General features: G+C 31.0%; 1 protein-coding gene and 1 long non-coding RNA gene across 2 annotated transcripts; one reads left to right on the top strand and one right to left on the bottom strand.

The window, feature by feature from the left end:
* Positions 1–5,892: 5,892 nt before the first annotated feature.
* Positions 5,893–7,887, bottom strand: LOC127263922 (WUSCHEL-related homeobox 11-like). Its single transcript, XM_051293230.1, has 3 exons — positions 7,257–7,887; positions 6,858–7,033; positions 5,893–6,186 (listed from the first exon to the last, which is right to left on the bottom strand). Exons 1-3 carry the CDS (start codon positions 7,870–7,872, stop codon positions 6,163–6,165), a joined length of 816 nt encoding a protein of 271 aa, XP_051149187.1. The 5' UTR covers positions 7,873–7,887; the 3' UTR covers positions 5,893–6,162.
* Positions 7,888–13,135: 5,248 nt separating this feature from the next.
* On the top strand, positions 13,136–13,722 carry LOC127263475 (uncharacterized). The gene is made up of 3 exons (XR_007841483.1): positions 13,136–13,154; positions 13,203–13,466; positions 13,563–13,722. It is a non-coding gene; the product is annotated as an uncharacterized LOC127263475 (long non-coding RNA).
* Positions 13,723–15,327: the final 1,605 nt, after the last annotated feature.

The following is a 15,327-nucleotide window of genomic DNA, read 5'->3' on the forward strand; positions in this document are numbered from 1 at the left end:
TTATAGATATCTATATATTTGTGATTGAGGATGATTGATTCATTGATTGACGCAACTAGGTGGGGTGGATTGGGGTGAGACTGATGTGATGATATATATATATATATTGTGAAGGGGAAAAGAGAAAAAATAAATTTGAGTTAGTGAATCCATATATGTATGTGTATGCATGTATTGATTGGTATGCATTGCATACGGAGTGATGGAATGAGATGGGTTTCTAGTTTTATTTACTGTATTGTACTGCAGACAAGATCAATAACATCCATCATATCCTATCGTGTAAGTATGGATATAAAAGAGTACCGGTCATTGCCAATAAACATCAATAATTTAAGAATTCTTTCTATGTTTAATAAGGAAGAACATGCAGTTTAGAGCATATGCAAAAACAATTATTGTAAGGTATTTTACTTACAATGTTAAACACCATCTTGAAAATTGTTTAAGTAGTGAAAATCTTGTTTAATCCAACTTCATTGTGCTAGACAATTTTAGTTGCACATATATGTTTTAAATTATATTTTTATACGTTAGTTTTTTTTTTAGATGACGTTGACCAAAACTAGTGATGGAGGAGATTTTGATAAAGGAAAAGACTCAGGAAGAGTAATTTGGACAACATCGGATCTTCATATATTTATTGATTTATGCATCGAATGTCTTAGCAAGAATAAAGGAAAATCAGGTGCAACAATCTCACAAATGATGCCATGGAAAAAGTTACAAGAAAAGTTTCAGAAAATAACAGAAAAAACTTGGGAAAAAAATAAATTGAAAAATAAGTATGATTGGATGAGAACTAGATGGAGTCTTTGGAAAAAACTAAAGGGAAAAGAATCTGGATTAGGATGGGACCATGAAAAAAAAACAGTGTGCGCAAATGATGAGTGGTGGGATGCTAAAATTCAGGTTAGAATTTTATTTTGACATATTTTTATTTTATTATATTTTCTAAAGTCGTATATACCTTATATATATATTATTTTAGGAAAATAACAATTTTAAAAGTTTTCGAGAAGAAGGGATAGAGCCCGAGCTAGAGTCTAAAATGGATTCACTTTTTGCTCATTTATTGGCAACGGGAGAACATAAATACACCCCTGGGTATTATTGCTCACAAGATAATGAAGAAAGAACTCATATCTCTTCTTCACCACGTATTATTAATGTTGATGACTCAATATTTGGTGATACACCACATGTAGATTTGTCATATGACCATCATGATGATTCTATATATGATGGTACTAGTTACAACAATCCTATTGATTGTGCGTGGAATGATATTTGGAAAGAACATACCTCTACTTTCAATGGTCTTACAAGTACTGACCGTGCGAAAATCAAAGGAAAGCGGAGCCTTGAAAACAGTGACATTGGAAATGAAAAGATTGCAAGAACTAATTTAACTAAGAAAACAAGAGGAAAAGAGTTCATCAATGAAAAGCTTGACCAAATTCTTCAGTCAATTGCAACTAGAAATGACTCGATGACTTCTTTTATTCAATCATTGAGCGCTATGAATGTCCCTACATCCTCATCTTCTAAGGATAAAGAAGCTATCATTGTTACAGATGCTTTAGCAAAGTTGTGTACTTTAGAAGAATTAGTACCTGGCAGTCCGGAATTTAGCTTTGCTGTGACAATGATTGAAGACCCACAAAAGCGGCTAATTTTAGCTAATTTGCCAAATAATATGGGAATTTTTGGATGGATTAAGTTCATGTATAGTGAGCGAAAGAACGAATAGTAATATCTTTGCATTTTTTATTTTTTTTTATTTTTTTTGTGAATTGTTGAGATTTGCTATTTGAGGTGTGATTCCCTAGGTTTTTTATTTTTATTTTTACTTTGTGTTACTGAATTTTGATTGTTTATGTTTGATAATTAATTTTTTTAAGTTCATTTATTTATTATAAATTGTTTATATCCTTTAGTATTCTCTGTATTTTTTTTTATTTATACTATTACACATTATTGTTCATTTATGCTTGCAGATATGAGCCACAGTGGTTTGATAGAATTATATAGACGACTCTTGCAAGACAAAGAGTTTTGTCTACAACTTTTTCAAATAATAGAAGTTGAGAATAATTATTGGGATATTATTGCATGTGCAATTGGTTGTCTTATGAATTACTATATTACTTATTTATGTAAAGAGCCATGTTTCACTTCGTACTTCACCGGTGAAAGATGGGTAAACGAATTGCTTAGTGGACATGAAAAAAGATGTTTTAATACTTTTAGAATGAATCAAAATACTTTTCGAAAATTATGCTTTGATTTAGAAAATAAGTATGGATTAAGAGCTTCATACAAAATGTCAATTTTGGAAAAAGTTGGAATATTTGTTTTTGTACTTAGTAAAGGTGCTTCGAATAGAGATATGCAAGAGCGATTTCAACATTCTGGAGAAACTGTGAGTCGAATCTTTAAAGAAGTTTTGAATGCTATTGGTGGTCTTTCGAGAGATATATTGAAGCCAAGAGATTTTGAATTCCGGGAAATACCATCATATATCATTAACAATCCTCGATACATGCCACATTTCAAGGTATTTGTAATATTTTTTTTTTTAATTTCTCTTTCAAAATTATATATTTATATATATTCTTCAATTTCATTTGCAAATTTTGCATATATCATTAGGATTGTATCGGAGCTATTGACGGCACACATATCACTGTAGTTGTTCCCGAAGAAATACAACTATGATATAGGAGTGAAAAGGATCACCAACTATGAATGTTCTTACCGTATGTGATTTTGACTTACTGTTTACTTATGTTTTGACTGGATGGGAGGGGTCCACACATGATGCACGGATATTTCTAGACACAATCAATGATCCTAAAATAAATTTTCCAAAACCCCCGCTAGGTATTTTTTTTTTCCTTTTTAATTTCACATTATTTCTGCTTGTTTATTTAGAAACAGTTGTTTTATTACACAATAATTTTGTTGCATTTCTAGAAAAATTTTATTTAGCAGACAAAGGTTATCCAGAGAGAGATGGTTTTTTGACACCATATTCGAAGATAAGGTACCATCAATCGGATTTTCGTGGCAATGGTCCAAGGGGATATCGAGAAACCTTCAATTATTATCATTCATCGTTAAGGAGTTCTATTGAAAGGGCTTTTGGAGTTCTCAAGGCTCGATGGAAAATACTCAAAGCAATGCCAAAATATTCGGTGGAAGTACAAAATTTAATCATCTGTACAGCTTTTACTTTGCATAACTATATCAGGTTGAGCAAGATTGTTGATCCTGCATTTAAATTTATGGATGATGATCCTAATTTTGTCCCGTTGGATATTCGCAATGAGTTTGATCTTGAAGCTATTTTCGAGCATGAAAATGTTGGAAGTTCTACCTCCAAACAAATGTCTAGAATTCGAGACAATATAGCTTATGGTCTTATATCAACTCAACCAAATAAGCGACGCAGACAATTTTAGGTTGTGTTATATTTTGAATTTTAGTTTGGATGACTTTTACTACATTATGCATATTTTAAATATGCATATATTATGTGACTCTCATTTTATTATGTTTCGGTGTTCTTTTTTTTTTTTGAAGTATTTAGTAATTATTTTTGTTAAATTATAATTTTAAGTTTTGGAATTTAAAGAAATTAAAGTTATTTAATTTTACGCATAAAATCATTTATTGTAAAATATATAAATTTATTTTTATATATTTTTAGCACGTAAATTTTATGTTGAAAACAAATAAAATATAATAAAATAAAATAATTTGGAATTATAAGTTTAGTAAAATCATAATTTAAGCAATATGTAACACAATACATATAAATAATAATTACAAAATAAAATATAAAAATACCCTTAACTGTCATTTCACATGTAAACAGCTAATATCAATAAGTTAATTTACCAAACACTTCGTCACAACCGCACGGATTTGTTTTTGGATATCCTCCAAAAGGCCTCATACTAGTAGAGTTCACTTGGGACTTATAAGGTGTCGAATTTTCTTCGCAATTTTCGATGTGGGACTTGGATTTGCACCCCAACAGAAATTGTAATTATTAATCTAAAAGAATTAATGGAATCCATATATGTTAATTAGCTAAATTTAATTAAAACATATAAATAGTAAATATGTTTCGATGACTTAATCAATTAACAATTAATTATAATAATAAGCACTCAGCTTCATCCAATTTATTTGATATATTTGAAATCATTACAACACAATGTATTTTAACAAATATCGAAAAGTACCATTTCACTCGACATCGAATGTAAGTCGTTGTGAACTTATTATAGTAATCAATTAAAAGGTAAACAACCGACCTCTAAAGAATAGACGGATGAGTCTCGACTAACAAAATTTGATATTTTTAAAAATCTTCAAACATTGAAATTTGTCAAATCAAGAATGTAGTATTAAATATATTTGATATTTTCTTCATTTGAAATCTTAGCTATGCATTCATTTAGGTTAAAAATATTCAGTATATCGACTAAATGTATTCAAAACTATAGTCGATATTATAAAGTGATATAATTGTAGTTAATTGCATGTTTGTTTTGAAAAAAATTATATTTACTAAATTTAAAATTTGATACATTGATTATGAATAACTTAAAATAATAAAATGAATATATATATATATATACCGATGGAGCAATAGCACTACAAAAAAATAATATATTTGTAACGGAATTTCGTCCATAAAGTTCACGTAGCTAATGTAATTCTATTATTAATTCCGTCTCTAATATCATTAGTAACGAAAAAAAAATAGATTTAGAGACAAAAAAAATTTTGTTACAAAAGTGATTTTTTGACGTAGTGTAGGATAATACACTCGTTTGTCATCAACTTATATCTTATTTATATAATTCAGCAACCCTAAATCTTTAAATTTCAATCAATTACATTTTATAATAATTATATATGTAGTATAAGATATTTTTATTTTTATTTCATAATGTTGTAGGGAGACAAGGGATTCTGGTACCTTGTCACCTTCAAAGATGATCATAAAAGACACTACATTAATACACACAAATATAATGCAATAATATTTATTAAATAGATTATAATAATATATAGCAATCAGATTTATTTTATTATATATATATATTTATTGGATGCCAAATTAAATAATTAGTGATTAAAAGTAAAGATCCAGCATCCACACCCATTGGTTAATTACTTATATATTGTATATAATAATAATAATAATAATTATTATATTAAACGTGATACTCCCAAAGTTTTCGGCTTTAATTATAGTTATTATTAGTTGCCTAATTATTAACTTAATTTAAAATGACATATTTAAATTTCCTGGTTGTAAATTTACTTTTAGAACCATATGTTTAATGATGCATTAATGTGTTTATATTTTAACTTTGTTGAGATTGAAATTGAAATAAATAAAATTCATCTCTACTTTGCTCCACCCGTTACTTTAATATCATAATAAAAATATTTATTTCATCTCACAACAATATTTATCTAAATTCCAAAAAATTTCAAAATAAAAATAATTGTTAAATATGATATTTATATAATAAAAAAAATTGATGAGTGTTTATTTTCGGCTTGACACTACCAAAAAAATTGGTAGTGACCTTGTATCTAAAAAATATTTGATGAATAATTTTATATAGTATTTTGTAAAAAAAAGTCACGGTTATTAATTGATTTTCAATTTGGTATATGTGAATAAATTTATGTTACAATTTTGCAAGGGATTAGAAAATAACATAAAAAAGAGGAAGAAAGATTAGAACTACTTGATAGTGTTTATATATATATATATATATATATATTGATAGGAAGACAGTAGATACAAACTTTGGTATTGAATTTTGAAGTAGACAAAGGACAATAAACAGAAATATGCAATACGATTCTCATTACCATATTCAATACAAATATACATACATATATATATATATTTCATCAGCATTTATATATAACATTAATAATCATCTTTTAGCAAAGCATGGAACAAAACAACAATATCGAAACAAGAAATCCCGGGATGACCATAACAAATTAAATATATATATAAATATATTATTCTGATAGGAATACCTGACGATTTTTTATTAAAATGTCTCTCAACAGATATGCAGATACTTCCACTGCCCCATACATCACTTCCTCAACTCAAATTGAAGAACATTTTGGCACCTGAATATATACATAAATGTATGTATAGAGAGAGAGAGGAATAAATATATATACACAAATCAGAAAAATTAATACAACAGAGAAAGTGGATGTATTGTGATAGTAAAAACATATAAGATATCTTCACCATAATTAAATTGCAAGAACCAAATATGAACATAAATTGAACAAATTTTGAAATTTTTCTAAACCAAAAACCCTACTGATAATACAAAGAATAATAATTCTGCATACATATACATATATATATATATCTGTATGTGTCTTTAATTTGTTATTTGATTATGAACAAAAGGATTTCAATTTTATTCTTCCAATTCATCTCTTCGGAATTACAAATCCTACTGACAAAACCAATAATATATGCATATTTATAGGTATATCTAAACGTGTAAACACACACATTTTCTATGTATGTGTGTGTTTGATTTTTTAATCATTTCTAAAATTCAAATAGCTCTAAATGATTTTTACAGCTTAAAAAAAGAGAGCAGAAAGTGACGAGGAAGACAGTGGAATTCAGTGCAAATATAACGACTAGTAAAATCTGGATATTTTCAGACATGCAGATTCCCAATGCAAAACTGATTAAATTAATGATTTAAATGCTGAAATTTTGGTATAAAATAGTATTAATTAATTGATGATTAATTAATTATATATATAATTACCAGAAAATAGCTTTCTCCATGCTCCAGATGCACCGCATATCCGTATTCGTTCACCTCTGCTGGCGCTCCTGACGAATGGAACAGTACAAAATCTCCACCAAACATGGCCTTAAGGTCCACCGGAGCTCCCCTCACCACCTCCGTCCCCACTCCATTGATGAACACTGTCATCACCTCTGAAACAACAGCAAATTGGATATGTATGTATATATATATATATGTGAGAATTGAAGATTGGTAATTAGTTGTTGTAGAATAGCGATGAATTTGAATTATTGGAGGATGAGGAATTAGGAAATAGGAATTAGGGTTTGTGTAGCTAACCCTAATTTTGAAAATTCAGAAAATTTGGGGAGGGAATTTGATGGAAAAACAGAATTGAAGTGACGAATTTCTCACCTGCAGGTTGGTAATTTTGGAAAGTGGATGCATCGGTGAGGCAGAGATCGGAGTTGAGATCGTACTGCAGCTGGAGGTCGGGATGAGCATCGCCGGAAAATGAGAAGAACTCGTCGGAGGAATTTCCCCCAAATCCGCCGGCGGAGGAAGAAGATGAACCTACCAGGCCTGCAGTATTCATCCCGCTCGTCGGGAGTGGGAAATTCCACAATGAATTCTCCTGAAAACCTCCCGCCGCCGCGTAATTCTGATCGAAATCAATAACATTCCCTCCCGGCGCCGGCGGCGGAAGCTGATATTGCTGCGGATTCATCTCTCCAACGCCACCGGCGGCGATATTGTTGAGAGTGGCCTGGATTTGTCTCTGGCGGCGTCGAGACCTGGATCGGCGGTTCTGGAACCAGTAGAAGACGTTGGCGTCGCCGAGGGCGCCGAACTGTTCGAGAAGCTTCCGGATACGGGCGGTTTCGTCCTTGGGCGGATTGACCATCCCGCTGTTGAAGATCGACTCGAGGATGAGGATCTGCTCCGGCTTCGGCGTCCACCGCGACTTCACCGGCGGCTCTCCGTTGTTGCCGAACTTGGAGTTTGCCTCAGCTGCTTGACGGTCTCCCATGCCTTCACAATTTGTTGTCATCTATACATTCTACAATATAATAATGGCGACCTAGGCACATATATATATATACTGCAACAGCAAACTCTCTCTCAAAGTGAAATGACTATTTTGCCCCTAATTGAAATACACTAATCAAATATTTCATTTACCTAATTTTGCAATTTCATATTAATTTTCACAATTTTACTACAAATTACATGAATTAATTCCATTTATTTTCTTCTCTTTAAGGTTCATATGATACATTTTATTTTGAAGCCTAAATTTGTATAAACCGTTCATCCTGTGTGAATATTAACTCGATCTTGTCTATGTGATCGTGAATTAAATTATCTTAATCAAATTTTTATAATACATTTTATTATTCTTCAATGTAATTATACATTGACTAATATTTATACTTTTTTCGTCGGTCAAATTTATGACATTTTCTTTGTATATATATGCACGCATATGTTATACTCAAATTTATGGACATATACATATATATATATATTTTGTATTGAAAGGAGTAGATTATATTTAATAGTTGTAATATATTACACATTATATAGTAATATGCTTGAAATCATCTAAGAATGATTTTGTTATAATATTAATATATTTGGAGTATTATTATCATAATAATATATAATTATATATTGAAAAAATTATTTGTGTTATAATATTTCTAAAATTGTGGATTCTAATAATATGTTGATTTATACGGTGTGCTTTTCTGGGTGTTTGAATTATGAATTGAGATTTGAATAGTAAAATTTTTGAATTAAAATAGTTGTATAATATGATATAAATAGGTTTTGATCTGATGTTTTGAATGTAAAATTAATTTTTAATATAATATAAAAAATAAAAAATAGGTATTTGATTTGATATTTTTGGAGAAAAAAGATTAGACGAATAATATAAATACGGAGAAATCCCCCCAAAGAACACACCCATGTAATATGTTATCTCATAATTATTTAATAATTTCTTATAGTCATAAATATCATAATTGCGTCACAAAAAACAAAAGTTGTTTGAAAAATAAATACATTACAGTCATTTTTATTGTATCATTAATAATGAAATATAATTAAATATCTACTGAAATAATATCAAATATATAAACAAATAAAAATATTTGATAAAATTAGAAGGAATGTCAAAGAGTGTATTTCCTTTGAGTTTAAATATAAATATAAATTTAAATTTAAATTTATTATTTGGACTTTATATTAATTATAATTATTATTTTTTTTATAAAATATCATATCAAATTTTATTTTAATAAACAACTCAAACATATATCCAAACTAAAAAGAAAAATATAAGTATAATATTAAATATTTATTTGGTTTCATACTATATATAATCTATAATATTTATTTCTATAAAATATTATATTTCTTTTTTATTATTCTTTTAATAAACAATATCTTCAATAACTAATTCTTTATTTAAAAATATTACGATAATACCTATTTATATTTACAAATATTTTGATATATTTACTCGGTTGTAGCAAACTTACACGCAACAAATTCAATTATACATTTACAATATTACCCATATAATTATTTTTGTATAATTTTTGTTGTTCATTCTTAATTATGATTTATAAATCCGAAATCACTAATTTGATATTAATTCAACTCATTAGTACAAAAAATTAAAATTAAATATCCTATGAGAAAAAAAGAGAATTATATTTCCTATAAGTTGAATTCGACCATGAAAAAAAAAATGAACAAATGTTCCTAAATTCACTTTTTTCGTTACTAATGATATTAGAGACGGAATTAGAGATGGAATTACGTTATCTACGTAAAATTTAGGAACGAAATTCCGTTACAAATATACTATTTTTTTTTGTAGTGGATAATTTATAATGGTGTGTAAGTCGTCATTCTTGGCATATTTTTACGATAATTTTTTACATGATATTTTTTGGTCGAGAAGTATTTAGTGTTACTAATGTTATAATAATTAATTAGCCAAACTTAAATGGTTTGGATAAAAACAATTAATATAATGATTATAAGATATAAATATAAAAATAGAGCCACCTGCTGGTTTGATTAATTAATTAGCTAATTAGGCTTTTGTCTGATAATTAATTAAAAATGATTACAAAAACATGGCAATATGGTTTGCCGGTGCTTTTAGCACATCCCCACATTCCACCCTAGCTTTGGACAAACCCTACTTTTCCCTACACTTTTGGCCCCCAATTCGACCACCTAATCCTCCCCAAAACAATTTTTAATGTCTCATTTCTTGTCTTCCCAATCCACCTTAATCGACACCAACATTCCTAATCGAGTCTCTCTTATTTACTGATGGGAATTTTTGATCTTATTTATTTTTCGGATATTTGCAATTTTGATTACTCCCTCTGTCCCGGTGCAAAGTTGCCGTTTATTTTTTGCACGTAAAATTTTAAAAATTAGTATTATAAATGGATTATAGTGAAAAAGACGAAAATACCCCTATTAGTATTGTGTAATATAAAAGTAATGGTATTTATATAATATAATGTAAGTTGAAAGGGTATTTATTACATTAGGTATGTAGTAAAATTACTAAATTAGAAAATTGTAACCTTGTTTTAGGACGGACGAAAATAGAAAATAACAACCTTTCAATAGGACATAGGGAGTATAATTATTTTTCGTGTGATTTGAAAATTAAAGCAATTAAGATGGTTCGATTGAGATTTACAAAAAATATATTTGTGGAATAATAATAATAATAATAATATACAAAATGAAAGTAATAATTCAATATATTATATTTTATCGTGCAATATTGGAAGGCAAGACCTAAATGCGTCAAAAATTTGAATTCACGGTCACAAGTTTATTTCCACATCATCAGACTATCAATTACGGGACTTGATCATCTCATTTTGATTGAATTGGTGTTAGGTGAGTTGCTTCTTAAATCTTGCAAAGAGTTTTCAACATTAAACTTCATCCATTTTGGTTAAACAAAATTGTTTAAATCAAGAGGGTTTCTTTATCATTTAAATATTATTCCCTCTGTCCTGGATATCATGTCATAGTTACGGTAGACACGAGAGTTTAGGAGGAGTATAATAGTACATAATTAAAAATGTATTAGTAAAAATAATTATAATATAATAAAAATAATCATAAATTAAGATTAAGATAACTTATTAGTATAATCAAAATAAAAAAAATATATAAATTATAAAATTTAAAATGCAATTAAAGTGTATAATTCTTTTCAATAAAAAAAAAATGACATGACATTTAAGACGAAGAAAAATAGAAAGTGTGACATGATATGTGGGATGAAGGAAGTAGCATTTTAAAACTCTATTTAAATAAAAATTTTGGAATATTAAAGAATTTATAAAAATAAATTTGTTGTGATGTAAATAATTATTTGACTAAATATTTTATATAGAAAACAAATCTTTAATAGTGTAATTTTTTAATAAAAAAATATTATTGGTGGATAATGTCAAGAATTTTAAAAGTCATTATCTAAACAAGTCTTTTGCATTTATGTGATAATAGAATAAAATATTACTCCATCCGTCCACCTATTATGTCCAAATTGTCGTTTCTAATTTTTAAAATTTTAATTAAATTAATTAATTATTTTAATCTTAATGTATAATTATTAATCTTGCAGAATAATTATTTTTACTAGTACGTTCTTAATTATCTACTAATTATACTTATCCTAAATTTTTATATCTACGGTAATCTAGACATACAATGTAGGACGGATGGAGCATTTTGTTAGATAATTAAGCAGAGTTATGTGATTAATGGAATATTTTCACATGTGACAAATTTATGGTTTATTACTTAATGAAGAGCTACATATGTGTGTGAGATAAACTACATACATACTCGGACAAAAGTAGGATGTCAACGGGCAAGTTCGGGACGGGTTTTGCAGGCCCTGGGACCCGCCCGTTAGAAAATATTTGGACCTAAGACCCGCCTTGCTCCACTTCAATCCGGCCGCAGGACCCGTCCCGCCCTAAACCCGGAGGGTTCGGGGTTAAAATTGTAGTAGCAATTATAAAGAGAATTGTAGGAGAAATAAATGCGAAGATAAATTTAATTTAAAATTAAATTTCTATTTTATATTTAAATTTTTTTAAATAAAAAAATAATATAATTTATATTGTATAAAAATATAAATAAATTATAATAATTATTAAATATCCGGGTTCGAGTCCAGGTCTGGAATGCGGCGGGTTTATAATAAAACCCGTAACCCGCCCCGAACCCGGCCGGGTCTAAAACTCAAAATTTACAACCCGTCCCGAACCAAATTTTTTAAACCCGAACCTGTCCCATTAAGACCAGATCCGGGACGGGTCCGGGGCTAACCCGCCCCATTTGACATCCTAGACAAAAGTATAACTATGTTAATTTTGTGTTTTATTTTAAATTTTAATTCAAATATATTGTAATATGATATTTTGTTATGGTAATATAATGTGAACACACACCCCTAATAAATAATTAATGTACAACTTAACTAGGATTTGTTTGGCTTTGATTCAAAATTTAAATTTTTATCTAAATTTTGATTTAAATAATATTTTTAATGTGAATATGTTATTATTAAAAACTATCTAAACAGAATAGGGTTATTTGTAGTTTGAAATAAAAAATAAAGACACTCCTAATCATTTAAAGAAATCAATATTCAGTAATCATTTTTTCCATATGCTTTGCGGATAATGGTGGCAATTACTCTATTTAACCCGTGATTATTATTATTATTATTATTTTCCCTTACAATAACTATTATATTATTATTATTTTTATTTTTATTTTTATTTTTAAAAAAAGCACATTTTGGGGAGTTCTTTCGGTCACATCATGTCTAAATTTAGTTAACATGTAGTAACAATATAAAGTCAAACTTCCATCATATATGTGTCTGGTTGTCTTTTTACTGTTTTCTTATTTTCAAGATAGTAAAAAATATCATACATATACATAGTAAAGAATAATAAAAAAAAAAAAAGCACAGTTTATTGGTAACAAAACAAAATATATTTCTAAAAAAACAAATTAATAAATTATACATACTTGTTATTTTTATATTACTTACGAATGTGTTTCTTTAGGGAGGTATGAGAAATGTTACGTACGAAATTTAGAATTAGGTTAAAAGCCCAAGGTAAAAAGAAGAATGGGCCTGGCAATAGGGTTGATTGAACTGGCTGAAGGACACCGTGAGGAAATCAAGGAAAATAAATTTATTTATTTATTTCTAAGGAAAATACAGGTCGGAAGGTTCTTAGGTCGGTAGGTCCTCAGGACGGAAAGACCTCAGGACGGAAGGTTCTTAGGTCGGTAGGTCCTCAGGACGGAAGGTTCTCAGGTCGGTAGGTCCTCAGGACGGAAGGACCTCAGGTCGGTAGGTCCTCAGGACGGAAAGACCTCAGGTCGGAAGGTCTTCAGGTCGGGAGGCCCTCAAGATGGAAAGACCTCAAGTCGGAAGGTCTTCAGGTCGGGAGGTCCGCAAGACGGAAAGACCTCAAGTCGGAAGGTCTTCAGGTCGGGAGGTCCGCAAGACGGAAAGACCTCAAGTCGGAAGGTCTTCAGGTCGGGAGGTCCGCAAGATGGAAAGACCTCAAGTCGGAAGGTTTTCAGGTCGGGAGGTCCGCAAGACGGAAAGACCTCAAGTCGGAAGGTTTTCAGGTCGGGAGGTCCGCAAGACGGAAAGACGATGAGTCGGAAGGTTTTCAAGTCGGGAGGTCCTCGAGACGGAAAGTCGTCGAGATGGGATATCCGCAGGTCGGGTAAATTGTAGGTCGGATAGAAGGCGGAGTCGGACAAACGCGGAAGCCTTTGATCAAAGACAGGGGGCGGTTGATATGGAGGTCGGCCCAAGTGGGGTCGGGCGAAGAAGTAGGTCGGACGAAGGACGAAGTCGGGCCAAAAGAGCGGAAGGTTTGTGGTCGGCTCAAGGAGTGAAATATAGGAAATTTTGGTCTGCTGGGGACACGTGTCAGCATGAGAAAGGTTGGAAGACGGTTGAGAAGGAGACGTTGTAACCGTTCGGGTGACGGTTTTCAGTATGGTTTCCCAGGGAATATTTAAGGTTTGGATCATCATTTGGCAAGGCATCTTCAATCAACTTCAACAAAGCAAAGTCAGATTTGGGGATCACCACTTTAAATTTCAGTCTTTTATTTTCCAGTTTAGTTTCTGTACCATACAGTGTTTAGAGATTCCTAATCTCAGGCACTAATTAATCAAGTTTAAGGATATTTTCTATATCTTTGAATTTTACTTTATTTTTGTTGAAAAATTACATCAACAAATTGGCGACCACAGTGAGAGCAAGACAAAATTGCTCATTCCAATTCCGGCGATAATTTCATACGTCTTAGATCCGGCCGAATCATCGGAAGGGTTATGGCAGGTTCACAACCGCAAGCATCTTCGACACCGGTGGGAGAATCCGTTCCACCACCCATTGTGCCAAATGCCGGGGAAATCCCACAACCACCAACTGATTGGTGGTCTTATGTTCAACAAATGAACAACCAGCATACCTTGGTTATGCAGAATATGTTGCGTGAGCAACAAACGAACATGTTGCGTGAGCAACAGAGTCAGTTGCAGAACATGATAGATCAAGCACTGTCAAGGGTTAGTCTTCAACCCACTCAAACGCCACCAGGAGTGTCACCGTCCAGACCACAGGCAAATTTCGCAGGGCCATCATTCGTGGATAGTACATTCCCAAGTGCCACAAATCCCAACCGAATGGATCGGGGAAAAACTCCTTTGACTTTTCCCAACAATGTTCCACTGGGACCAAGGGTTACCAATTCGCAGCCGAACAATACAAGGGAGGACAGGCCTGAAGGATATATACATGATCCGATTCATATTCCTGTGCAGGATCCGTTCCAGGTTCCTGATCATCAACGCTTTCATGTAGATCCTGATGAGATTGCACATATATTAAGGGATCAGTATGGATTAACTCCTCAGATGGCTAACCGCCCTGCATATCAAAGACCTTTCCCAGAAAGGATCATTCATGAACACCCTCTCCCAAGGAATTTTCGACCACCCGACTTTCATGCATTCTCAGGGGAGGACGGATCTTCCACCATAGAACATGTTGGTCGGTTCACAGCACAATTAGGAGAAGTTGGCAATAACCCTTTTTATAAGTTACAGCTGTTTGGTTTATCTCTTACTAGAACGGCGTTTTCGTGGTTTGTAAGTTTACCTCCAGGACAAATTCAGACATGGGAAGGACTGGAGATGGCATTTCACGCTAGATTCTTTAATCCTTTACCAGTTGTTTCTTTAACTGATTTACTTGAATTGAGACAGTATCCAGAAGAAACTGCTTCACAGTTTATAGAAAGGGTGCGATTGATGAAGGGACGATGTCCTACGGTAATCAGTGAGAAAGAGATGACCAATTTAGTGGTCCGGAATA

Source organism: Andrographis paniculata, unplaced genomic scaffold, assembly GCF_009805555.1.
Source record: "Andrographis paniculata isolate CXL003 unplaced genomic scaffold, ASM980555v1 Contig69END, whole genome shotgun sequence".
In the NCBI taxonomy this organism is placed as follows: Eukaryota; Viridiplantae; Streptophyta; class Magnoliopsida; order Lamiales; family Acanthaceae; genus Andrographis; species Andrographis paniculata.

Coding starts and splice junctions, on each gene's coding strand:
- LOC127263922 (XM_051293230.1), bottom strand. CDS start 7,872: ATGGGAGACCGTCAAGCAGCTGAGGCAAACTCCAAGTTCGGCAACAAC. Junction 7,034..7,256: donor CCAAAATTACCAACCTGCAG/GTGAGAAATTCG, acceptor CTGTTGTTTCAG/AGGTGATGACAGTGTTCATC. Junction 6,187..6,857: donor ATGGAGAAAGCTATTTTCTG/GTAATTATATAT, acceptor GTATATATTCAG/GTGCCAAAATGTTCTTCAAT.